This window comes from Procambarus clarkii, chromosome 13 (genome assembly GCF_040958095.1).
Source record: "Procambarus clarkii isolate CNS0578487 chromosome 13, FALCON_Pclarkii_2.0, whole genome shotgun sequence".
NCBI lineage: Eukaryota > Metazoa > Arthropoda > Malacostraca > Decapoda > Cambaridae > Procambarus > Procambarus clarkii.
Window position 1 is genome coordinate 28,157,622 of NC_091162.1, and position 26,936 is coordinate 28,184,557.

Sequence of the window (26,936 nt, forward strand, 5' to 3'; positions counted from 1 at the left end):
CTCCCAATAAGGAACATGAGGTTACGATGGCAGAGGCAACTGAGCATGAAGAGGGGTCTCGTGTGCAAGTACCCACGGATACCAAAGAGTCTGGAGCGAAGGCGGATGTGTACCTGCGGTATGGCAAGGTACAGCGTTCATTGAACCGGCCAGAGATTCCCCAGACGTCAGAGGTATGTGAGGTGTGTTCGAAAGGTCTAGTGCCCTCTTTGGTCCAAACCAGGCTAGTGGATATTGCCGGCTATGGACATGACAGGCTCAGGAAGCTTATCCCTAAGTTAGCCAAATGTTTCTTAGCGGTGTTTTGTTTTGTTCTCGTGTGTGTGTTCTCAGTAAGGACCAGTGGACGACCCGACAGATGATGGCTCTCACGAACATCGTGAGGAGGTCCCAGGGATTGGAGACGTGCACAGTGAGTGGTGCAGTCGAAGAAGGGACCTGGAAAGTGATGGTAGATACAGGAGGTACGAGATGTGATATTATGAGTGACTGTTTCCGACAGGTTGACACCCCCCGCGTGATTGCTGAGCCTCACTGCAGCGTTATACGGAACGTTAGTCGACCTGACGGTGGCAGAGCGAATGCCATCCTCGATGTACGAGCAGCCCTGTTGGAACTAGGTATGGGCCTAGTAGAGGAGTATGCTGTGAGTACTGATTTAACTGTCGCTGTGACTCTAAATAATCCGACCCCTGTATTCCAGGTTCCCATCTCCCTGAAGGACTACCGGACCGGTACCAGAAATGCCGTCTGCGACCAGCCATCATCGGTGCCACGACACAGGGAAGTGTCGAGTCGCCCCAGATCGTGTTGATACCAATCCTTACTCGAGAGATGTGAGAATATGCCCCTGCTTGACATCGCAGCGGAGATGTGGAAGATTACATCTGCAAGTTTCCTTTGTGCGAGAGTTCCCCAGCAGTACAGTTCTGTGGACATGACAGCCTCACCATTCCAGTTAATAGTGTACGTGAATCTGTGTGGAGTTGTATCCACGTACTAATTTGGTTTGTCTTTTCTTTTATAGAACCCCAAACCAAATTCGTTTTGGTGGGGAGGTGTTACGGACCCGAATCCAGCATCCGAGCCCGGAGTAGTGACGACCACGCCATCTGTGGGTCGGCTCCCGAAACCCCCTCCAAATGGACGACGACACCTGGTGAGGACGAGGTGTACTGGCCACAAGGGCTAGTTTCCAGTCCTGATTGGCTCATAACACAGCTGCTGCTGACCTCTGGTGAGGTGGAGCTTAGACAGCAACGCCATCTATGGAGTGGATACGTCGGGCGTTTGTGTCTAAGCCTGTAAGTAAGGTGTCCTAGTGTGTCCCTGTTACTGATGACGTGTCTGATTACAGAGTCGACCTGGGACTGCTGTAATGAACGTTGGATGAGTCTACCCAAGGCAGTCGTCTCGTCTCCAAGTGTTTGCTGCAGCAGCTGTGAGTCGCCCCCGGATGAACACTGGTGTTAACCTGCCTGTGAAGTGGCAGTTGAGGGATTGTCATACCCGGGACTGACTGGTGGAGACGTTTAACCACTGGGGAGTTGTGGCAAGGAGAGTGATCTGTGGGATCACACGAGGCTCCTGACTAGGGTTCGCGACCTTAGTATCGATCGTGGAGTGGCTTAACCAGCGTCGCTGATTTGAACCTGCCAGCTACCGGCTGGACTTGTGGTTGATGGCCTCCACGACGGTGCCCCCAGTGGAACTGTGATTTGGCTGGCCTGTGGCCAGGGTAGACTCGAGAGAATCGAAGGATTCGTCGTGAGGCCACAAGAGGACCAAGAGCTTAGCACCATTGAGCACCGTGGAACACTCCGCATCTTCAGAAGAAGACTACTTTGTACATTCTAGTGTTTATACCCCCCCCCCCCCCACCCCGTGTAATCTTTTATATAGTATTTACGGTGATGGTAATAATTATAATATTAAGTTTTTGCCTTTATTTCCCTTCCCCTTTAATTTACTTGCGTTACGGATCACATCCCTTGAAAGCCACTATTAGCTTGGGGCCGGATACCCTACCTCTAACAACATCAGAGTAAGAACCCGGTTGCGACCCGAGAGGGCCGTAACACACCACCACACTGGACGGGGTCTGGTGTGAGCACCACCACACTGGACGGGCTCTGGTGTGAGCACCACCACACTGGACGGGCTCTGGTGTGAGCACCACCACACAGGACGGGCTCTGGTGTGAGCACCACCACACTGGACGGGCTCTGGTGTGAGCACCACCACACAGGACGGGCTCTGGTGTGAGCACCACCACACACGACGGGCTCTGGTGTGAGCATCACCACACAGGATGAGCTCTGGTGTGAGCACCACCACACAGGACGGGCTCTGGTGTGAGCACCACCACATAGGACGGGCTCTGGTGTGAGCACCACCACACAGGACGGGCTCTGGTGTGAGCATCACCACACTGGACGGGCTCTGGTGTGAGCATCACCCCACTGGACGGGCTCTGGTGTGAGCATCACCACATAGGACGGGCTCTGGTGTGAGCATCACCACATATGACGGGCTCTGGTGTGAGCACCACCACACAGGACGGGCTCTGGTGTGAGCATCACCACATAGGACGGGCTCTGGTGTGAGCACCACCACACGGGACGGGCTCTGGTGTGAGCACCACCACGCTGGACGGGCTCTGGTGTGAGCACCACCACGCTGGACGGGCTCTGGTGTGAGCACCACCACACTGGACGGGCTCTGGTGTGAGCACCACCACAGTGGACGGGCTCTGGTGTGAGCACCACCACACTGGACGGGCTCTGGTGTGAGCACCACCACACTGGACGGGCTCTGGTGTGAGCACCACCACACTGGACGGGCTCTGGTGTGAGCACCACCACACTGGACGGGCTCTGGTGTGAGCACCACCACACTGGACGGGCTCTGGTGTGCGCACCACCACACTGGACGGGCTCTGGTGTGAGCACCACCACACTGGACGGGCTCTGGTGTGAGCACCACCACACTGGACGGGCTCTGGTGTGAGCACCACCACACTGGACGGGCTCTGGTGTGAGCACCACCACACTGGACGGGCTCTGGTGTGAGCACCACCACACTGGACGATCTCTGGTGTGAGCACCACCACACTGGACGGGCTCTGGTGTGAGCACCACCACACTGGACGGGCTCTGGTGTGAGCACCACCACACTGGACGGGCTCTGGTGTGAGCACCACCACACTGGACGGGCTCTGGTGTGAGCACCACCACACTGGACGGGCTCTGGTGTGAGCACCACCACACTGGACGGGCTCTGGTGTGAGCACCACCACTCTGGACGGGCTCTGGTGTGAGCACCACCACTCTGGACGGGCTCTGGTGTGAGCACCACCACACTGGACGGGCTCTGGTGTGAGCACCACCACACTGGACGGGCTCTGGTGTGAGCACCACCACACTGGACGGGCTCTGGTGTGAGCACCACCACACAGGACGGGCTCTGGTGTGAGCACCACCACACTGGACGGGCTCTGGTGTGAGCACCACCACACTGGACGGGCTCTGGTGTGAGCACCACCACACTGGACGGGCTCTGGTGTGAGCACCACCACACTGGACGGGCTCTTGTGTGAGCACCACCACACTGGACGGGCTCTGGTGTGAACACCACCACACTGGACGGGCTCTGGTGTGAGCACCACCAATCTGGACGGGCTCTGGTGTGACCACCACCACACTGGACGGGCTCTGGTGTGAGCACCACCACTCTGGACGGGCTCTGGTGTGACCACCACGACACTGGACGGGCTCTGGTGTGACCACCACCACACTGGACGGGCTCTGGTGTGACCACCACCACTCTGGACGGGCTCTGGTGTGAGCACCACCACACTGGACGGGCTCTGGTGTGACCACCACCACACTGGACGGGCTCTAGTGTGACCACCACCACACTGGATGGGCTCTGGTGTGACCACCACCAAACTGGACGGGCTCTGGTGTGAGCACCACCACACTGGACGGGCTCTGGTGTGAGCACCACCACACTGGACGGGCTCTGGTGTGAGCACCACCACACTGGACGGGCTCTGGTGTGAGCACCACCACACTGGACGGGCTCTGGTGTGAGCACCACCACACTGGACGGTCTCTGGTGTGAGCATCACCACACTGGACGTGCTCTAGAATAGAAGGCGGCGGCAGCGGTGATGGTGGTGGTGACGGTGGTGGTGACGGCAGGTGACGGTGGTAGTGACGGTGGTGGTGACGGCAGGTGACGGTGGTGGTGGTGGAGACGGTGGTAGTGACGGTGGTGGTGACGGTGGCTGTGGTGGTGACGGTGGCGGTGGTGGTGACGGTGGTGGTGACGGCAGGTGACGGTGGTGTTGACGGTGGTAGTGACGGTGGTGGTGACGGTGGTGGTGACGGTGGTAGTGACGGTGGTGGTAGTGACGGTGGTGGTAGTGACGGTGGTGGTAGTGACGGTGGTGGTGACGGTGGTGGTAGTGACGGTGGTGGTAGTGACGGTGGTGGTAGTGACGGTGGTGGTGGTGACGGTGGTGGTAGTGACGGTGGTGGTGGTGACGGTGGTGGTGGTGACGGTGGTGGTGGTGACGGTGGTGGTAGTGACGGTGGTGGTAGTGACGGTGGTGGTAGTGACGGTGGTAGTAGTGACGGTGGTGGTGGTGACGGTGGTGGTGGTGACGGTGGTGGTGGTGACGGTGGTGGTAGTGACGGTGGTGGTGGTGACGGTGGTGGTGGTGACGGTGGTGGTAGTGACGGTGGTGGTGGTGACGGTGGCGGTGGTGACGGTGGCGGTGGTGACGGTGGTGGTAGTGACGGTGGTGGTGGTGACGGCAGGTGACGGTGGTAGTAGTGACGGTGGTAGTAGTGACGGTGGTGGTAGTGACGGTGGTGGTGACGGTGGTAGTGACGGTGGTGGTGACGATGGTGGTGACGGCAGGTGGTGACGGTGGTGGTGACGGCAGGTGGTGACGGCAGGTGACGGTGGAGGTGACGGTGGTAGTGACGGTGGTGGTGATGGTGGTAGTGACGGCAGGTGACGGTGATGGTGACGGGTGGTGGTGACGGCAGGAGACGGTGGTGGTGACGGTGGTAGTGACGGTGGTGGTGGTGACGGTGGTTTTGGTGACGGTGGTGGTGACGGTAGGTGACGATGGTAGTGACGGTGGTGGTGACGGTGGTGGTGACAGCAGGTGACGGTGGTGGTGACGGTGGTGGTGACGGTATTGGTGACGGTGGTAGTGACGGTGGTGGTGACAGCAGGTGACGGTGGTGGTGACAGCAGGTGACGGTGGTGGTGACGGTGGTGGTGACGGTGGTGATGACGGTGGTGGTGTCAGCAGGTGACGGTGGTGGTGGTGACGGTGGTGGTGACGGTGGTGGTGACGGTGGAAGTGACGGTGGTAGTGACGGTGGTGGTGACGGTGGTAGTGACAGTGGTGGTGACTGCAAGTGACGGTGGTGGTGACGGCAAGTGACGGTGGTGGTGACGGCAGGTGGTGACGGTGGTGGTGACGGCAGGTGACGGTGGTGGTGACGGCAGGTGACGGTGGTAGTGACGGTGGTGGTGACGGTGGTGGTGACGGCAGGTGACGGTGGTAGTGACGGTGGTGGTGACGGCAGGTGACGGTGGTAGTAACGGTGGTGGTGACGGCAGGTGACGGTGGTGGTGACGGTGGTAGTGACGGCAGGTGGTGGTGGTGACAGCAGGTGACGGTGGTGGAGACGGTGGTAGTGACGTTGGTGGTGACGGTGGTGGTGACGGCAGGTGACGGTTATGGTGGTGACGGTGGTGGTGACGGCAGGTGACGGTGGTAGTGACGGCAGGTGACGGTGGTGGTGACGGTGGTGGTGGTGGTGGTGGTGGTGGTGGTAGTGACGGTGGTGGTGACGGTGGTGATGACGGTGGTAGTGACGGTGGTGGTGACGGTGGTAGTGACGGTGGTGGTGACGATGGTGATGACGGTGGTGGTGGTGGTGACGGTGGTGGTGACGGTGATGGTGGTGGTGACGGTGGTAGTAACGGTAGTAGTGACGGTGGTGGTGACGGCAGGTGACGGTGGTGGTGACGGCAGGTGACGGTGGTGGTGACGGCAGGTGATGGTGGTAGTGACGGTGGTAGTGACGGTGGTGGTGTCGGCAGGTGACGGTGGTGGTGACGGTGGTAGTGAGGTGGTGGTGACGGCAGGTGACGGTGGTAGTGAGGTGGTGGTGACGGCAGGTGACGGTGGTGGTGACGGCAGGTGACGGTGGTGGAGGTGGTGACGGTGGTAGTGACGGTGGTGGTGGTGGTGACGGTGGTAGTGACGGTGGTGGTGACGGTGGAGGTGACGGTGGTAGTGACGGTGGTGGTGACAGTGGTGGTGGTGACGGTGGTGGTGACGCCAGGTGACGGTGGTGGTGGTAGTGACGGTGGTAGTGACAGTGGTGGTGACTGTGGTGGTGACGGTGGTGGTGACGGTGGTGGTGACGGCAGGTGACGGTGGTAGTGACGGCAGGTGTCGGTGGTGCTGACGGTGGTGGTGACGGTATTGGTGACGGTGGTGGTGACGGTGGTGGTGACGGTGGTAGTGACGGTGGTGGTGACGGTGGTGGTGACGGTAGTGGTGACGGCAGGAGACGGTGGTGGTGACGGTGGTGGTGATGGTGGTGGTGACGGTGGTGATGACGGTGGTGGTGACGGCAGGTGACGGTGGTGGTGGTGACGGTGGTGGAGACGGTGGTAGTGAAGGTGGTAGTGACGGTGGTGGTGACGGTGGTAATGACGGTGGTAGTGACGGTGGTGATGACGGTGGTGGTGACGGCAGGTGACGGTGGTGGAGACGGTGGTAGTGACGGTGGTGGTGACGGTGGTAGTGACGGTGGTAGTGACGGTGGTAGTGACGGTGGTGGTGACGGTGGTGGTGACGGCAGGTGACGGTGGTGTTGACGGTGGTGGTGACGGTGGTGGTGACGGTGGTGGTGACCGTGGTGGTGACGGTGGTGGTGACGGTGGTGGTGACGGTGGTGGTAGTGACGGTGGTGGTAGTGACGGTGGTGGTAGTGACGGTGGTGGTGACGGTGGTGGTAGTGACGGTGGAGGTGACGGTGGTGGTGACGGTGGTGGTGGTGACGGTGGTGGTGGTGACGGTGGTGGTAGTGACGGTGGTGGTAGTGACGGTGGTGACGGTGGTGGTAGTGACGGTGGTGACGGTGGTGGTAGTGACGGTGGTGGTGACGGTGGTAGTAGTGACGGTGGTGGTAGTGACGGTGGTGGTGACAGTGGTGGTAGTGACGGTGGTGGTGACGGTGGTGGTAGTGACGGTGGTGGTAGTGACGGTGGTGGTAGTGACGGCAGGTGACGGTGGTGGTAGTGACGGTGGTGGTAGTGACGGTGGTGGTGGTGACGGTGGTGGTGGTGACGGTGGTGGTGGTGACGGTGGTGGTAGTGACGGTGGTGGTAGTGACGGTGGTGGTGGTGACGGCAGGTGACGGTGGTAGTAGTGACGGTGGTGGTGACGGTGGTGGTAGTGACGGTGGTGGTGACGGTGGTAGTGACGGTGGTAGTGACGGTGGTAGTGACGGTGGTGGTGACGGCAAGTGACGGTGGTGGTGACGGCAGGTGGTGACGGTGACGGCAGGTGGTGACGGTGGTGGTGACGGTAGGTGACGGTGGTGGTGACGGCAGGTGACGGTGGTGGTGATGGTGGTAGTGACGGCAGGTGACGGTGGTGGTGACGGCAGGAGACGGTGGTGGTGACGGTGGTGGTGGTGACGGTGGTAGTGACGGTGGCGGTGGTGACGGTGGTTTTGGTGACGGTGGTGGTGACGGTAGGTGACGATGGTAGTGACGGTGGTGGTGACGGCAGGTGACGGTGGTGGTGACGGTGGTGGTGACGGTATTGGTGACGGTGGTGGTGACGGTATTGGTGACGGTGGTGGTGACGGTATTGGTGACGGTGGTAGTGACGGTGGTGGTGACAGCAGGTGACGGTGGTGGTGACGGTGGTGATGACGGTGGTGGTGTCAGCAGGTGACGGTGGTGGTGGTGACGGTGGTGGTGACGGTGGTGGTGACGGTGGAAGTGACGGTGGTAGTGACGGTGGTGGTGACGGTGGTAGTGACAGTGGTGGTGACGGCAAGTGACGGTGGTGGTGACGGCAAGTGACGGTGGTGGTGACGGCAGGTGGTGACGGTGGTGGTGACGGCAGGTGACGGTGGTAGTGACGGTGGTGGTGACGGCAGGTGATGGTGGTGGTGACGGTGGTGGTGATGGTGGTAGTGACGGCAGGTGGTGGTGGTGACAGCAGGTGACGGTGGTGACGGTGGTGGAGACGGTGGTAGTGACGTTGGTGGTGACGGTGGTGGTGACGGCAGGTGACGGTTATGGTGGTGACGGTGGTGGTGACGGCAGGTGACGGTGGTAGTGACGGCAGGTGACGGTGGTGGTGACGGTGGTGGTGACGGTGGTGGTGGTGGTAGTGACGGTGGTGGTGACGGTGGTGATGACGGTGGTGATGACGGTGGTAGTGACGGTGGTGGTGACGGTGGTAGTGACGGTGGTGGTGACGGTGGTGATGACGGTGGTGGTGGTGGTGACGGTGGTGATGACGGTGGTGGTGGTGGTGACAGTGGTGGTGACGGTGGTGGTGGTGGTGACGGTGGTAGTAACGGTAGTAGTGACGGTGGTGGTGACGGCAGGTGACGGTGGTGGTGACGGCAGGTGACGGTGGTGGTGACGGCAGGTGACGGTGGTGGTGGTAGTGACGGTGGTGGTGACGGTGGTGGTGACGGCAGGTGACGGTGGTGGTGACGGCAGGTGACGGTGGTGGTGACGGCAGGTGACGGTGGTGGTGACGGCAGGTGACGGTGGTGGTGACGGCAGGTGACGGTTATGGTGGTGACGGTGGTAGTGACGGCAGGTGACGGTGGTGGTGACGGCAGGTGATGGTGGTAGTGACGGTGGTGGTGACGGTGGTGGTGACGGCAGGTGACGGTGGTGGAGGTGGTGACGGTGGTAGTGACGGTGACGGTGGTGGTGGTGGTGGTGGTAGTGACGGTGGTAGTGACGGTGGTGGTGACGGTGGTAGTGACGGTGGTAGTGACGGTGGTGGTGACGGTGGTAGTGACGGTGGTAGTGACGGTGGTGGTGACAGTGGTGGTGGTGACGGTGGTGGTGACGCCAGGTGACGGTGGTGGTGACGGTGGTAGTGACGGTGGTAGTGACGGTGGTAGTGACGGTGGTCGTGACTGTGGTGGTGATGGTGACGGTGGTGGTGACGGTGGTGGTGACGGCAGGTGACGGTGGTAGTGACGGCAGGTGTCGGTGGTGCTGACGGTGGTGGTGACGGTATTGGTGACGGTGGTGGTGACGGTGGTGGTGACGGTGGTGGTGACGGCAGGAGACGGTGGTGGTGACGGTGGTGGTGACGGTGGTGGTGATGGTGGTGGTGACGGTGGTGGTGACGGTGGTGATGACGGTGGTGGTGACGGCAGGTGACGGCAGGTGACGGTGGTGGAGACGGTGGTAGTGACGGTGGTAGTGACGGTGGTGGTGACGGTGGTGGTGACGGTGGTAGTGACGGTGGTAGTGACGGTGGTGGTGACGGTGGTAGTGACGGTGGTGATGACGGTGGTGGTGACGGCAGGTGACGGTGGTGGTGGTGACGGTGGTGGAGACGGTGGTAGTGACGGTGGTAGTGACGGTGGTAGTGACGGTGGTGGAGACGGTGGTGGAGACGGTGGTAGTGACGGTGGTGGTGACGGTGGTGGTGACGGTGGTAGTGACGGTGGTAGTGACGGTGGTAGTGACGGTGGTAGTGACGGTGGTGGTGACGGTGGTAGTGACGGTGGTGGTGACGGTGGTGGTGACGGCAAGTGACGGTGGTGGTGACGGCAGGTGGTGACGGCAGGTGGTGACGGTGGTGGTGACGGTGGTGGTGACAGTGGTGGTGACGGCAGGTGACGGTGGTAGTGATGGTGGTGGTGACAGTGGTGGTGACGGTGGTGGTGATGGTGGTAGTGACGGCAGGTGACGGTGGTGGTGACGGTGGTGGTGGTGGTGACAGCAGGTGACGGTGACGGTGGTGAAGACGGTGGTAGTGACGTTGGTGGTGACGGTGGTGGTGACGGCAGGTGACGGTTATGGTGGTGACGGTGGTGGTGACGGCAGGTGACGGTGGTAGTGACGGTGGTGGTGACGGCAGGTGACGGTGGTGGTGACGGTGGTAGTGACGGTGGTAGTGACGGCAGGTGACGGTGGTGGTGGTAGTGACGGTGGTGGTGACGGTGGTGGTGACGGTGGTGGTGACGGTGGTAGTAACGGTGGTGGTGACGGCAGGTGACGGTGGTGGTAACGGCAGTGTTACGAACCCGGATCCAGCGTCCGAGCCCGGAGCAGTGACGACCGCGCCATCTGTGGGTCAGCTCCCGAAACCCCCTCCAAACGGACGACGACACCTGGTGAGGACGACGTGTACTGGCCTCGAGGGCCAGTTTCCAGTCCGGTTCAGCGCTCAACACAGCCGCTGCTGACCTCTGGTGAGGTGGTGCTCAGACACCAGCGCCATCTATGGAGTGGATATGGCGGGCGTTTGTGTCTGAGCCTGTAAGTGAGGTATTTTAGTGTCCCAGTTATTGATGACGTGTCTGCTTACAGAGTCGACCTGGGACTGCTGTGATGGTAGTTGAGGCAGTCTACCCAAGGCAGCCGTCCCCATACCTTGTGCTTTGCTGCAGCAGCTGTGAAGTCGCCTCCCGGAAGAACACTGTGGTGTCACCCTGCCAGTGGAGTGGCAGTAGAAGGATTGTCTTACCCGGGACCGACTGCTGGAGACGATTATCCACTGGGGTACTGAGGACAGGAGAGTGATTTGTGGTATCACACGAGGCTCCTGTCTAGGGCGTTACCCTAATATCGCTCGTGGAGTGGCCTTACCAGCGTTGCTGGTCCGGAACCTGCCAGCAGACCTGCTGGACTTGTGGTTGACGGCCTCCACGGCGGTGCCCCCAGTGGACCTGTGTTTTGGCTGACCTGTGGCCAGGGTAGACTCAGCTTGGTCGAAGGATTCGTCAAGAGACCACGAAAGCACCGAGGACTCAGCACCGAGAGTATTTGGATCCAGAGTCTTCAGGAGAAGACGATTGTGTATTTCCCCTGTACAGTGTTAATACCCCTCCCCCTGTGCACTCTTTTATATATTATTTATTTGGTGATGGCAATAATTATAGTCTTAAGTTCTTAACTTTCTTTCCCTTCCCCCTTTAAGTTTCTTGCGTCACGGATCTCATTCCTTGAAAGCCACTACTGGCTTGGGGCCGGATACTACTTCCTCTAATAACATCAGAGTGAGAACCCCGTTGCGTCCCGAGAGGGCCGTAACAGGCAGGTGACGGTGGTGGTGACGGCAGGTGGTGGTGACGACAGGTGACGGTGGTGGTGATGGCAGGTGACGGTGGTGGTGACGTGGTGGTGACGGCAGGTGACGGTGGTGGTGACGGTGGTAGTGACGGTGGTGGTGACGGTGGTGGTGACGGTAGTGGTGACGGTGTTGGTGACGGTGGTGGTGATGGTGGTGGTGAAAGCAGGTGACGGTGGTGGTGGTGGTGACGGTGGTAGTGACGGTGACGGTGGTGGTGCTGACAGTGGTAGTGACGTTGGAGGTGACGGTGGTAGTGACGGCGGTGGTGACAGTGGTGGTGGTGACGGTGGTGGTGACGCCAGGTGACGGTGGTGGTGACGGTGATAGTGACGGTGGTGGTGACGGTGGTAGTGACGGTGGTAGTGACGGTGGTGGTGACGGTGGTAATGACAGTGGTGGTGACGGCAGGTGACGGTGGTGTTGACGGCAGATGACGGTAGTGGTGACGGCAGGTGATAGTTGTGGTGACGGCAGGTGACGGTAGTGGTGACGGTGGTAGTGACGGCAGGTGACGGTGGTGGTAGTGACAGTGGTGGTGACGGCAGGTGACGGTTATGGTGGTGACGGTGGTGGTGACGGCAGGTGACGGTGGTAGTGACGGCAGGTGACGGTGGTGGTGGTGGTGGTGGTGGTGGTGGTGGTGGTAGTGACGGTGGTGGTGACGGTGGTAGTGACGGTGGTGGTGACGGTGGTGATGACGGTGGTGGTGGTGGTGGTGGTGGTGGTGGTGACGGTGGTGGTGGTGGTGACGGTGGTGGTGACGGTGGTGGTGGTGGTGGTAGTGACGGTAGTAGTGACGGTGGTGGTGACGGCAGGTGACGGTGGTGGTGACGGCAGGTGATGGTGGTAGTGACGGTGGTGGTGACGGTGGTGGTGACGGCAGGTGACGGTGGTGGTGACGGCAGGTGACGGTGGTGGTGACGGCAGGTGACGGTGGTGGTGACGGCAGGTGACGGTGGTAGTGAGGTGGTGGTGACGGCAGGTGACGGTGGTGGAGGTGGTAGTGACGGTGGTGGTGGTGGTGGTGACGGTGGTAGTGACGGTGGTGGTGACGGTGGAGGTGACGGTGGTAGTGACGGTGGTGGTGACAGTGGTGGTGGTGGTGACGGTGGTGGTGACGCCAGGTGACGGTGGTGGTGACGTTGGTAGTGACGGTGGTGGTGACTGTGGTGGTGACGGTGACGGTGGTGGTGACGGCAGGTGACGGTGGTAGTGACGGCAGGTGTCGGTGGTGCTGACGGTGGTGGTGACGGCAGGTGACGGTGGTAGTGACGGCAGGTGTCAGTGGTGCTGACGGTGGTGGTGACGGTATTTGTGACGGTGGTAGTGACGGTGGTGGTGACGGTGGTGGTGACGGTGGTGGTGACGGCAGGAGACGGTGGTGGTGACGGTGGTGGTGACGGTGGTGGTGATGGTGGTGGTGACGGTGGTGATGCCGGTGGTGGTGACGGCAGGTGACGGTGGTGGTAGTGACGGTGGTAGTGACGGTGGTGGTGACGGTGGTAGTGACGGTGGTAGTGACGGTGGTGGTGACGGTGGTGGTGACGGTGACGGTGGTGATGACGGTGGTGGTGACGGTGGTGGTGGTGACGGTGGTGGAGACGGTGGTAGTGACGGTGGTGGTGACGGTGGTGGTGACGGTGGTGGTGACGGTGGTGGTGACGGTGGTGGTGACGGTGGTAGTGACGGCAGGTGGTGACGGCAGGTGGTGACGGTGGTGGTGACGGCAGGTGACGGTGGTAGTGACGGTGGTGGTGACGGCAGGTGACGGTGGTAGTGACGGTGGTGGTGATTGTGGTAGTGACGGCAGGTGACGGTGGTGGTGGTGGTGACAGCAGGTGACGGTGACGGTGGTAGTGACGTTGGTGGTGACGGCAGGTGACGGTTATGGTGGTGACGACAGGTGACGGTGGTGGTGACGGCAGGTGACGGTGGTGGTGACGGTGGTAGTGACGGTGGTGGTGATGGTGGTAGTGACGGCAGGTGACGGTGGTGGTGGTAGTGACGGTGGTGGTGGTGGTGACGGTGGTGGTGACGGTGGTAGTAACGGTGGTGGTGACGGCAGGTGACGGTGGTGGTAACGGCAGGTGACGGTGGTAGTGACGGTGGTGGTGACGGTGGTGACGGCAGGTGACGGTGATGGTGACGGTGGTAGTGACGGTGGTGGTGACGGTGGTGGTGACGGTAGTGGTGACGGTGTTGGTGACGGTGGTGGTGAAAGCAGGTGACGGTGGTGGTGGTGGTGACGGTGGTAGTGACGGTGGAGGTGACGGTGGTAGTGACGGTGGTGGTGACAGTGGTGGTGGTGACGGTGGTGGTGACGCCAGGTGACGGTGGTGGTGGTGGTGACGGTGGTGGTGACGGTGGTGGTGACGGTGGTAGTGACGGTGGTAGTGACGGTGGTAGTGACGGTGGTAGTGACGGTGGTAGTAACGGTGGTGGTGACGGTGGTAATGACAGTGGTGGTGACGGCAGGTGACGGTGGTGGTGACGGTGGTGGTGACGGCAGGTGAAGGTGGTGGTGACGGCAGGTGACGGTAGTGGTGACGGTGGTAGTGACGGCAGGTGAAGATGGTGGTGACGATGGTGGTGACGGCAGGTGACGGTAGTGGTGACGGTGGTAGTGACGGCAGGTGACGGTGGTGGTAGTGACGGTGGTGGTGACGGCAGGTGACGGTGGTAGTGACGGTGGTGGTGACGGCAGGTGAAGGTGGTGGTGACGGCAGGTGACGGTGGTGGTGACGGTGGTGGTGACGGCAGGTGAAGGTGGTGGTGACGGTGGTGGTGACGGCAGGTGACGGTAGTGGTGACGGTGGTAGTGACGGCAGGTGAAGATGGTGGTGACGATGGTGGTGACGGCAGGTGACGGTAGTGGTGACGGTGGTAGTGACGGCAGGTGACGGTGGTGGTAGTGACGGTGGTGGTGACGGCAGGTGACGGTGGTAGTGACGGCAGGTGACGGTGGTGGTAGTGACGGTGGTGGTGACGGCAGGTGACGGTGGTAGTGACGGTGGTGGTGACGGCAGGTGAAGGTGGTGGTGACGGCAGGTGACGGTGGTGGTGGTTGTGACGGTGGTAGTGATGGTGGTAGTGACGGTGGTAGTGACGGTGGTAGTGACGGTGGTGGTGACGGCAGGTGACGGCAGGTGACGGTGGTGGTGACGGTGGTAGTGACGGTGGTGGTGACGGCAGGTTACGGTGGTGGTGGTGACGGTGGTGGTGACGGTGGTAGTGACGGTGGTGGTGACGGTGGTGGTGACGGCAGGTTACGGTGGTGGTGGTGCCGGTGGTGGTGGTGGTAACGGTGGTAGTGACGGTGACGGTGGTGGTGGTGGTGGTGAGTAGTAGGGATGACATGCCACAGGCCCTTTTTTTTTCTGGGGAAAAAAAGGGCCTGTGGCGTGTCATGGTTTTCAGGTCCAAAGGGGGAAAAAAAAAGGGCCTGTGGCGTGTCATGGTTTTCAGGTCCAAAGGGGAAAAAAGGGCCTGTGGCGTGTCATGGTTTTCAGGTCCAAAGGGGAAAAAAAAAAGGGCCTGTGGCGTGTCATGGTTTTCAGGTGAATTTGGGGAGTCACAGATTTGGGATTAAGGATTTCTTATGAGAAAAATAATTTCCGAGATCTTAGAAGTTTGTTAAGCATTCTTATGATGAAAATAAGTAGGAAAATCTTAAAGAAAAGTTTTAGAAAAATCGTGTTTGTGTCACAGCATTTCCAGGTAAACTCTATGGACAACCTTTGCCCGTTTTCAATCACACATTTTCCAAGAGCATTTTCAGAGAATATTGTCTTAGATGTTTTGTTAAGGAAAACAGACAACTTATCCATAACATTTAGTTTTATATCCATTTACGGCTATTTCATCTGTAAATACCAAAATTGAACAGAGCCCAGTTTTAAGCTCATATTTCATCAGAGACCAGTTTATACCGAAATTCGCCAGAGTCTACTTTGAGAGCAAATTTCATCAGTGTCCTGTAATCTGTGAAAACTTGACAGAGACCATTTTATACCCAATTTTCGGCAGAGTCCAGTTTATGCTCAAATTCGCCAGAGCCTACTTTGAGAGCAAAATTAGTCAGAGGCAGTTTTAAGCTCATATTTCATCAGAGTCCAGTTTATGCTCAAATTCGCCAGAGTCTACTTTAATAGCAAAATTCATCAGAGTCCAGTTCTTGATCGAAATTCATCAGAGTCCAGTTTTCTAGCAATTTTCATCAGAGTCCAGTTTATGCTCAAATTCGCCAGAGTCTACTTTGAGAGCAAAATTCGTCAGAGTCAGTATTTAGCTCATATTTCATCAGAGTTCAATTTATACCTAAAAATGAACAGAGTCTACTTTGAGAGCAAAATTAGTCAGAGACAGTATTTTAGCTCATATTTCATCAGAGACCATTTTATACCTAAAAATGAACAGAGTCCACTTTGTGAGCAAATTTCGTCAGAGACAGTTTTAAGCTCATATTTCATCAGAGTCCAATTTATACCTAAAAAATGAACAGAGTCTACTTTGAGAGCAAAATTCGTCAGAGACAGTTTTAAGCTCATATTTCATCAGAGTCCAATTATCAACAGAAATTCGCCAGAGTCCAGTTTTCTAGCAAAATTCGCCAGAGTCTACTTTGTGCCAAAATATTCAGAGTCCAGTTCTTGATCGAAATTCATCAGAGTCCAGTTTTCTAGCAAAATTCGCCAGAGTCTACTTTGTGCCAAAATATTCAGAGTCCAGTTCATGATCGAAATTAATCAGAGTCCAATTAAAGACCCAAATTTGACAGAGACCACATTTTCGCTACTAACAGTCCAATCCCCCTGAAATTTTAAACAGTCATATTTCAGACGTAGTAAATAAGATCAAGTCAGTTACAGAGCTCCAGCTCTTGTCCCCCTGTATTTGCATATTTTCTCTATATTCAGCTGTGTTCTTCACATTTTTTCCATGTTTTCTGTGTTCATTCCATGTTCTATAAATGTTCACAGCAAGCTCAGTTCAAATTTTTTCTGCCATTTTTCCCCTTATGTTCACTATGTTCTTTCTCATATTTTCATGTGCATCATATGTTCTCTGTATAACTTTTATACTCAATATTCATGTTCTCAATGTTCTTAGCTTGTTCTTCACATGTTCAGTGTTCATTCTTTGTATTCCCTATGTTCATTATCATGTCTTCATATTCTCTATAAGTTCATATTCCCTGTTTGTTCACTCTATTCATCAACTTTTTCTTACATGTTTTCTGTGTTCACCATATGTTCACTGTGTTCATTCCCTTACTTAACCTCATTTTTTTTATGTTCTTTGTTTCTTCCATTCACTAACTAGTTCTTTGTCAAATAATAGCATCAGCAATACAGTTCCCTCAACAATTTTAGTCACCAAGTTTTATTTTCAAAACTATATCAAAGTAATTCTCGTTGTCAACTTAATAGTTCTACCAACCCCGTTCTTAAACAAATCTACACTTTATTTAGTTCCAAATTTACAAAAGACAAACCTTTCTTGTAACTTCTTAACTAAAAATCTTTCGCCAATCAACTGAATCATAGTCACTTTTCTCATTTCTCAACTAACTTATTATCCAATCAACCAAAAATTGTCAAAGGAATCTTTCCAACACTGTTCATAACTAAACTTATTCCCTAGTCATCAGAAAATAACCGTGTTCTTCATGTTTCATTGTCATTTCATAACTAAAAAAATCTTTCACCAATCAACTAAAAACATAGTCACTTTCGTCAGTTCTCAACTAAACTTATTATCCAGTCAACTAAAAATAGTCAGAAATAGCCTCGTTCAACACTGTTCTTAACTAAAAGAACCTTTCTCTTAGCTAAAAATTGTCAAAGGAAACTTTTTTCAGCACTTCTTAACAGGCGCTATGTTTCATCAAGAAAATTTGTCAAAGGAAACTTTCCAAAACTGTTCATAACTAGCTTTTATCCATCGTCAATCAACTAAAAATAATAACTTTCATCATTTCTTAACTAAACATATTCCCCATTCATCAGAAAATAACCGTGTTCATCATGTTTCATTGTCATTTCATAACTAAAAATTATCTGCCAATCATCAGAAAAAGTCATGTTCATCATGTTTTGGCTTTTGCTCAACTAAAAGTATTCATCGGTCAACTAAAAATAGTTACTTCATCATGTTTCCTTGTCATTTCTTAACTGAAATATCACTTCTCTCATCTGAAAATAGTCAGGATTAACCTCATTCAACACCGTTCTTAACTAAAACAGCCTTTCGCTTAGCTAAAAATTGTCAAAGGAATCTTTTCAGCACTGTTCATAACTAACTTTATCCATAGTCAAGTAAGAAAATATAGTCAAAGATATCTATCATCGTCGTTCTTAACTGGCATTATACTTTGTGGAGCACTAAAATAGTCACTGTCGTCATATTTTGTCTTTTTCCTCAACTAAAAGAGTCAAATGTAACTTTTTCAACACTTTCGTAACTAAAATTATATGTCGCTAAGTAAGAAAAAATAGTCAAACGTAACTTTTTCAGCACTTTCGTAAAAATTATATGTCGTTAAGTAAGAAAAATAGTCAAAGGTGCTCTCCGTAACACCAAAGTTACTCTTCGAGATAACAAAAAGACGCTCTCAAACACTCAAATTTACTCGCATCCTCAAAGTTATTCTCAGAGTCATCAAAAAGTTAATCTCAGTCATCAAAATGCTATTCTCCAAGTAGCCTTTCATTCATCAGAGAACTTTCTAAGACATCTTCGTTCATTAAAGTTAATCTCAGAGGCATAAAAGTTATTCTCGGAGCTATCAAAAAGTTAATCTCTAAAACAACAAAAGTTAATCTCTGTCATCAAAGTTGATCTGCAAGATATCTTCGAGTCATCAAAGTTACTTTTCATTACATCAAAGACGCATTCAAATACTACCCATGTTCTCAGAAGTCATTCTCAAAGTCATCAAAGTTATTCAAAGAGCTAACAAAAGTTATTCTCAGAGTCACCTTCGTTCTTCAGAGAAACTTTCCAAAACATCTTTGTTCATCAAAGTTATTCTCAGAGTTAACAAAGGTAATCTCTAACTCACTCTCAGTCATCAAAGTTAATCCAAGAGACGTCAAAGTTAATCCAAGACATCATCTTTCATCAAAGATATTCTCTCTAAGCCATCAATGTTCTTCTCTAAGACATAAAAGTTATTCTCTATGTCAACAAAAGTTATTCTCTGAGCTAACAAAATACTACTCATGTTCTCAAAGACATTCTCCAATTCATCAATGTTGTTTCAAAGACATCAAAGTTAATCTCAGAGTTATCCAAAGACATTCTCAAAGTCATCTAAAGTTATTCTCTAAGACATCAAAGTTATTCTAAGAGTTATCAAAAGTTATTCTCAGTCATGTTATGTTATTCTCTAACTCTCTTCCATTCATCAAAGACATTCTCTAAGCCCTCAAAGTTATTCTCTAAGACAACAAAGTCATTCCCAGAGTCATCAAAAGTTATTCTTCGAAACATAAAATTTGCTCTGTAGGATATCTTCGTTCATCAAACTTATTCTCCGAGATATCTAAAGTTATTCTCAGAACAATCAAAAGTTATTATAAGACAACAAAAGTTATTATCAGAGCTACCCAAAGCTATTCTCAGAGTCACCTTCGTTCGTCAGAGAAACTTTCAAACATCTTTGTTCAACAAACTTGTTTTCAAAGTCATCAAAAGTTAATCTAAGACATCTGCTTTCATCAAAGTTATTTTCAGAGACATCTAAAGTTATTATGTAAGACATAAAAGTTATTCTCAGAGACATCAAATGTTATTCTCGAAGTCATCAAAGATATTTTCAGAGACATCTAAAGTTAATTTCTATGTTATAAAAGTTATTCTCAGAGACATCAAAGTGATCTCTAATTCATCTTCGTTCTCCCAAAGTTGTTCTCTAAGACACCTTCGTTCATCAAAGAAACTCTCCTTCTTCCATCATGTTATTCTTTAAGACATCTTCAGTCATAAAATTTTCTCTCCAAAATGTAACTAGTTCAGCTTTTCATACCAAACCTGCATTTCTGTTAAAATATATTTTCGCAGACACTTTACCCTAAAACTGTTCTCTGAACTATCCTAACTTAACTTACCTTACCTTACCTATCTTACCTAACTTTACCTATGTTACCTTACCTTACCTACCTTTCCTAACTTAACCTGCTTAACCTATCTTACCTAACTTTACCTATGTTACCTTACCTTACCTACCTTTCCTAACTTAACCTGCTTAACCTATCTTACCTAACTTTACCTATGTTACCTTACCTTACCTACCTTTCCTAACCTAACTTTACCTATGTTACCTTACCTTACCTACCTTTCCTAACTTATCCTGCTTAACCTATCTTACCTAACTTTACCTATGTTACCTTACCTACCTTTCCTAACTTAACCTGCTTAACCTATCTTACCTAACTTTACCTATTTTACCTAACTTTACCTATGTTACCTTACCTTACCGACCTTTCCTAACTTAACCCGCTTAACCTATCTTACCTAACTTTACCTATCTTACCTAACTTAACTTTCATAACCTAACTTTACCTATCCTAACATAACTTACCTTACCTTCCCTATCTTACCTAACTTTACCTATCCTAACATAACTTACCTTACCTTCCCTAACTTAACCTAACTTTACCTATCCTAACTTAACTTACCTTTCATAACCTAACTTTACCTATCCTAACATAACTTACCTTACCTTCCCTAACTTAACCTAACTTTACCTATCCTAACTTAACTTACCTAACTTATTCTGCTTAACATAACTTACCTTACCTTCCCTATCTTACCTAACTTTACCTATCCTATCCTAACCTAACTTGTCTTACCTAACTTAATCTTACTTTCCCAAACTGATGTATCCTAACTTATCTAGTCCAACCAGACATGCTCTAACTTACATAAGTATTCCTTCTTGTCTTTTGTGTTTCGTCAATCATTGTCTCATATTCATTTACTCATTTCATTAGTTAATTTCTCAAATGGTCACTTATGCATTTCAAGTGCTATTTGTTAGAGATTGGATATTTAAGCATTTCAAAGAATTTTTGTTATATATGGGCATTTACTCATTTCAAGGGATAATTTCTCAAATGGACGTTTTTGCATTTCAAGTGTTATTTGTTTAAGATTGGGTATTTAACCATTTCAAAGGATTTTTGTTATATATGGGAACTTACTCGTTTCAAGGGCCAATTTCTCAAATGGTCATTTTTGCAGATCAAGGGTTATTTGTTAAAGTTCATCAAGTTGCTCATAAGTTGTATTTAGTAGGTTCTATCTTATGTTCTTATTCCCCAACCCCTTAACCTAACCTCTTGTAATCTTAGTGTATTTAGTAGGTTCTATCTTATGTTCTTATTCCCCAACCCTTTAACCTATCCTTTCAGATGTAGTTTGTTGAATATATTATCCTTTTCCTAACCTTTCAGATGTAGTTTGTTGAATATATTATCTTTTTCCTAACCTTTCAGATGTAGTTTTGTTTCTCCTTTTGTATATTTTTACCCAAACCATCTTTCCTTCTTTACTTTGATTCTCCTACTCCTTCTAACCCTCCTTTTCTATCTCTCTCCCTTATTCTCTCTCTTCCTCCCCCTCTCTCTCCCTCATTTGCTCAAATGCTCTCTTGTTTCTCAAATTCAAGTCTTATTGCTCCCATTCTCACACCCTTACTCTCATTCACTTAGTTTTTCTTTTTCTCAATTCAAGTCTTAGTGCTCCCATGCCCACACTCTCTCTCATTCTCTCTTCTTTGGTCCCATTCTCTTCCGCCCCCTCTCTCTTACTCCTTGCTCTTCTTTCATGCTCTCACTCCCTTGAGCTCTTGTTTCTCAATTTCAAGTCTTAGTAGATCTAATTCTTTACTATTGTAATTTTTATTATTACTATGATAAAGAATGAACTTATATGTGAAAACAAAGTAAAGAAGGAAAAATGGTTTGGGTAAAAATATACAAAAAGGAGAAACAAAACTACATCTGAAAGGTTAGGAAAAGGATAATATATTCAACAAACTACATCTGAAAGGTTAGGTTAAAGGGTTGGGGAATAAGAACATATGATAGAACCTACTAAATACACTAAGATTACAAGAGGTTAGGTTAAGGGGTTGGGGAATAAGAACATAAGATAGAACCTACTAAATACAACTTATGAGCAACTTGATGAACTTTAACAAATAACCCTTGATCTGCAAAAATGACCATTTGAGAAATTGGCCCTTGAAACGAGTAAGTTCCCATATATAACAAAAATCCTTTGAAATGGTTAAATACCCAATCTTAAACAAATAACACTTGAAATGCAAAAACGTCCATTTGAGAAATTATCCCTTGAAATGAGTAAATGCCCATATATAACAAAAATTCTTTGAAATGCTTAAATATCCAATCTCTAACAAATAGCACTTGAAATGCATAAGTGACCATTTGAGAAATTAACTAATGAAATGAGTAAATGAATATGAGACAATGATTGACGAAACACAAAAGACAAGAAGGAATACTTATGTAAGTTAGAGCATGTCTGGTTGGACTAGATAAGTTAGGATACATCAGTTTGGGAAAGTAAGATTAAGTTAGGTAAGACAAGTTAGGTTAGGATAGGATAGGTAAAGTTAGGTAAGATAGGGAAGGTAAGGTAAGTTATGTTAAGCAGAATAAGTTAGGTAAGTTAAGTTAGGATAGGTAAAGTTAGGTTAAGTTAGGGAAGGTAAGGTAAGTTATGTTAGGATAGGTAAAGTTAGGTTATGAAAGGTAAGTTAAGTTAGGATAGGTAAAGTTAGGTTAAGTTAGGGAAGGTAAGGTAAGTTATGTTAGGATAGGTAAAGTTAGGTAAGATAGGGAAGGTAAGGTAAGTTATGTTAGGATAGGTAAAGTTAGGTTATGAAAGTTAAGTTAGGTAAGATAGGTAAAGTTAGGTAAGATAGGTTAAGCGGGTTAAGTTAGGAAAGGTCGGTAAGGTAAGGTAACATAGGTAAAGTTAGGTAAAATAGGTAAAGTTAGGTAAGATAGGTTAAGCAGGTTAAGTTAGGAAAGGTAGGTAAGGTAACATAGGTAAAGTTAGGTAAGATAGGTTAAGCAGGATAAGTTAGGAAAGGTAGGTAAGGTAAGGTAACATAGGTAAAGTTAGGTTAGGAAAGGTAGGTAAGGTAAGGTAACATAGGTAAAGTTAGGTTAGGAAAGGTAGGTAAGGTAAGGTAACATAGGTAAAGTTAGGTAAGATAGGTTAAGCAGGTTAAGTTAGGAAAGGTAGGTAAGGTAAGGTAACATAGGTAAAGTTAGGTAAGATAGGTTAAGCAGGTTAAGTTAGGAAAGGTAGGTAAGGTAAGGTAACATAGGTAAAGTTAGGTAAGATAGGTAAGGTAAGGTAAGTTAAGTTAGGATAGTTCAGAGAACAGTTTTAGGGTAAAGTGTCTGCGAAAATATATTTTAACAGAAATGCAGGTTTGGTATGAAAAGCTGAACTAGTTACATTTTGGAGAGAAAATTTTATGACTGAAGATGTCTTAAAGAATAACATGATGGAAGAAGGAGAGTTTCTTTGATGAACGAAGGTGTCTTAGAGAACAACTTTGGGAGAACGAAGATGAATTAGAGATCACTTTGATGTCTCTGAGAATAACTTTTATAACATAGAAATTAACTTTAGATGTCTCTGAAAATATCTTTGATGACTTCGAGAATAACATTTGATGTCTCTGAGAATAACTTTTATGTCTTACATAATAACTTTAGATGTCTCTGAAAATAACTTTGATGAAAGCAGATGTCTTAGATTAACTTTTGATGACTTTGAAAACAAGTTTGTTGAACAAAGATGTTTGAAAGTTTCTCTGACGAACGAAGGTGACTCTGAGAATAGCTTTGGGTAGCTCTGATAATAACTTTTGTTGTCTTATAATAACTTTTGATTGTTCTGAGAATAACTTTAGATATCTCGGAGAATAAGTTTGATGAACGAAGATATCCTACAGAGCAAATTTTATGTTTCGAAGAATAACTTTTGATGACTCTGGGAATGACTTTGTTGTCTTAGAGAATAACTTTGAGGGCTTAGAGAATGTCTTTGATGAATGGAAGAGAGTTAGAGAATAACATAACATGACTGAGAATAACTTTTGATAACTCTTAGAATAACTTTGATGTCTTAGAGAATAACTTTAGATGACTTTGAGAATGTCTTTGGATAACTCTGAGATTAACTTTGATGTCTTTGAAACAACATTGATGAATTGGAGAATGTCTTTGAGAACATGAGTAGTATTTTGTTAGCTCAGAGAATAACTTTTGTTGACATAGAGAATAACTTTTATGTCTTAGAGAAGAACATTGATGGCTTAGAGAGAATATCTTTGATGAAAGATGATGTCTTGGATTAACTTTGACGTCTCTTGGATTAACTTTGATGACTGAGAGTGAGTTAGAGATTACCTTTGTTAACTCTGAGAATAACTTTGATGAACAAAGATGTTTTGGAAAGTTTCTCTGAAGAACGAAGGTGACTCTGAGAATAACTTTTGTTAGCTCTTTGAATAACTTTGATGACTTTGAGAATGACTTCTGAGAACATGGGTAGTATTTGAATGCGTCTTTGATGTAATGAAAAGTAACTTTGATGACTCGAAGATATCTTGCAGATCAACTTTGATGACAGAGATTAACTTTTGTTGTTTTAGAGATTAACTTTTTGATAGCTCCGAGAATAACTTTTATGCCTCTGAGATTAACTTTAATGAACGAAGATGTCTTAGAAAGTTCTCTGATGAATGAAAGGCTACTTGGAGAATAGCATTTTGATGACTGAGATTAACTTTTTGATGACTCTGAGAATAACTTTGAGGATGCGAGTAAATTTGAGTGTTTGAGAGCGTCTTTTTGTTATCTCGAAGAGTAACTTTGGTGTTACGGAGAGCACCTTTGACTATTTTTCTTACTTAACGACATATAATTTTTACGAAAGTGCTGAAAAAGTTACGTTTGACTATTTTTTCTTACTTAGCGACATATAATTTTAGTTACGAAAGTGTTGAAAAAGTTACATTTGACTCTTTTAGTTGAGGAAAAAGACAAAATATGACGACAGTGACTATTTTAGTGCTCCACAAAGTATAATGCCAGTTAAGAACGACGATGATAGATATCTTTGACTATATTTTCTTACTTGACTATGGATAAAGTTAGTTATGAACAGTGCTGAAAAGATTCCTTTGACAATTTTTAGCTAAGCGAAAGGCTGTTTTAGTTAAGAACGGTGTTGAATGAGGTTAATCCTGACTATTTTCAGATGAGAGAAGTGATATTTCAGTTAAGAAATGACAAGGAAACATGATGAAGTAACTATTTTTAGTTGACCGATGAATACTTTTAGTTGAGCAAAAGCCAAAACATGATGAACATGACTTTTTCTGATGATTGGCAGATAATTTTTAGTTATGAAATGACAATGAAACATGATGAACACGGTTATTTTCTGATGAATGGGGAATATGTTTAGTTAAGAAATGATGAAAGTTATTATTTTTAGTTGATTGACGATGGATAAAAGCTAGTTATGAACAGTTTTGGAAAGTTTCCTTTGACAAATTTTCTTGATGAAACATAGCGCCTGTTAAGAAGTGCTGAAAAAAGTTTCCTTTGACAATTTTTAGCTAAGAGAAAGGTTCTTTTAGTTAAGAACAGTGTTGAACGAGGCTATTTCTGACTATTTTTAGTTGACTGGATAATAAGTTTAGTTGAGAACTGACGAAAGTGACTATGTTTTTAGTTGATTGGTGAAAGATTTTTTTAGTTATGAAATGACAATGAAACATGAAGAACACGGTTATTTTCTGATGACTAGGGAATAAGTTTAGTTATGAACAGTGTTGGAAAGATTCCTTTGACAATTTTTGGTTGATTGGATAATAAGTTAGTTGAGAAATGAGAAAAGTGACTATGATTCAGTTGATTGGCGAAAGATTTTTAGTTAAGAAGTTACAAGAAAGGTTTGTCTTTTGTAAATTTGGAACTAAATAAAGTGTAGATTTGTTTAAGAACGGGGTTGGTAGAACTATTAAGTTGACAACGAGAATTACTTTGATATAGTTTTGAAAATAAAACTTGGTGACTAAAATTGTTGAGGGAACTGTATTGCTGATGCTATTATTTGACAAAGAACTAGTTAGTGAATGGAAGAAACAAAGAACATAAAAAAAATGAGGTTAAGTAAGGGAATGAACACAGTGAACATATGGTGAACACAGAAAACATGTAAGAAAAAGTTGATGAATAGAGTGAACAAACAGGGAATATGAACTTATAGAGAATATGAAGACATGATAATGAACATAGGGAATACAAAGAATGAACACTGAACATGTGAAGAACAAGCTAAGAACATTGAGAACATGAATATTGAGTATAAAAGTTATACAGAGAACATATGATGCACATGAAAATATGAGAAAGAACATAGTGAACATAAGGGGAAAAATGGCAGAAAAAATTTGAACTGAGCTTGCTGTGAACATTTATAGAACATGGAATGAACACAGAAAACATGGAAAAAATGTGAAGAACACAGCTGAATATAGAGAAAATATGCAAATACAGGGGGACAAGAGCTGGAGCTCTGTAACTGACTTGATCTTATTTACTACGTCTGAAATATGACTGTTTAAAATTTCAGGGGGATTGGACTGTTAGTAGCGAAAATGTGGTCTCTGTCAAATTTGGGTCTTTAATTGGACTCTGATGAATTTCGATCATGAACTGGACTCTGAATATTTTGGCACAAAGTAGACTCTGGCGAATTTTGCTAGAAAACTGGACTCTGGCGAATTTCTGTTGATAATTGGACTCTGATGAAATATGAGCTTAAAACTGTCTCTGACGAAATTTGCTCACAAAGTGGACTCTGTTCATTTTTAGGTATAAAATGGTCTCTGATGAAATATGAGCTAAAATACTGTCTCTGACTAATTTTGCTCTCAAAGTAGACTCTGTTCATTTTTAGGTATAAATTGAACTCTGATGAAATATGAGCTAAATACTGACTCTGACGAATTTTGCTCTCAAAGTAGACTCTGGCGAATTTGAGCATAAACTGGACTCTGATGAAAATTGCTAGAAAACTGGACTCTGATGAATTTCGATCAAGAACTGGACTCTGATGAATTTTGCTATTAAAGTAGACTCTGGCGAATTTGAGCATAAACTGGACTCTGATGAAATATGAGCTTAAAACTGCCTCTGACTAATTTTGCTCTCAAAGTAGGCTCTGGCGAATTTGAGCATAAACTGGACTCTGCCGAAAATTGGGTATAAAATGGTCTCTGTCAAGTTTTCACAGATTACAGGACACTGATGAAATTTGCTCTCAAAGTAGACTCTGGCGAATTTCGGTATAAACTGGTCTCTGATGAAATATGAGCTTAAAACTGGGCTCTGTTCAATTTTGGTATTTACAGATGAAATAGCCGTAAATGGATATAAAACTAAATGTTATGGATAAGTTGTCTGTTTTCCTTAACAAAACA

General features: G+C 48.6%; 1 protein-coding gene across 1 annotated transcript in view; it reads right to left on the minus strand.

The window, feature by feature from the left end:
- Positions 1–1,188: 1,188 nt before the first annotated feature.
- Positions 1,189–26,936, minus strand: part of LOC138364436 (uncharacterized) — a 72,871-nt gene continuing 47,123 nt past the window's right edge. Inside the window, exons 4-5 of the mRNA XM_069324068.1 lie at positions 4,305–5,637; positions 1,189–1,266 (exon numbers count right to left, since the gene is read on the minus strand). Coding sequence (XP_069180169.1) covers positions 1,189–1,266; positions 4,305–5,637 — 1,411 coding nt within the window. The remainder of the gene's footprint in view (positions 1,267–4,304; positions 5,638–26,936) is intronic.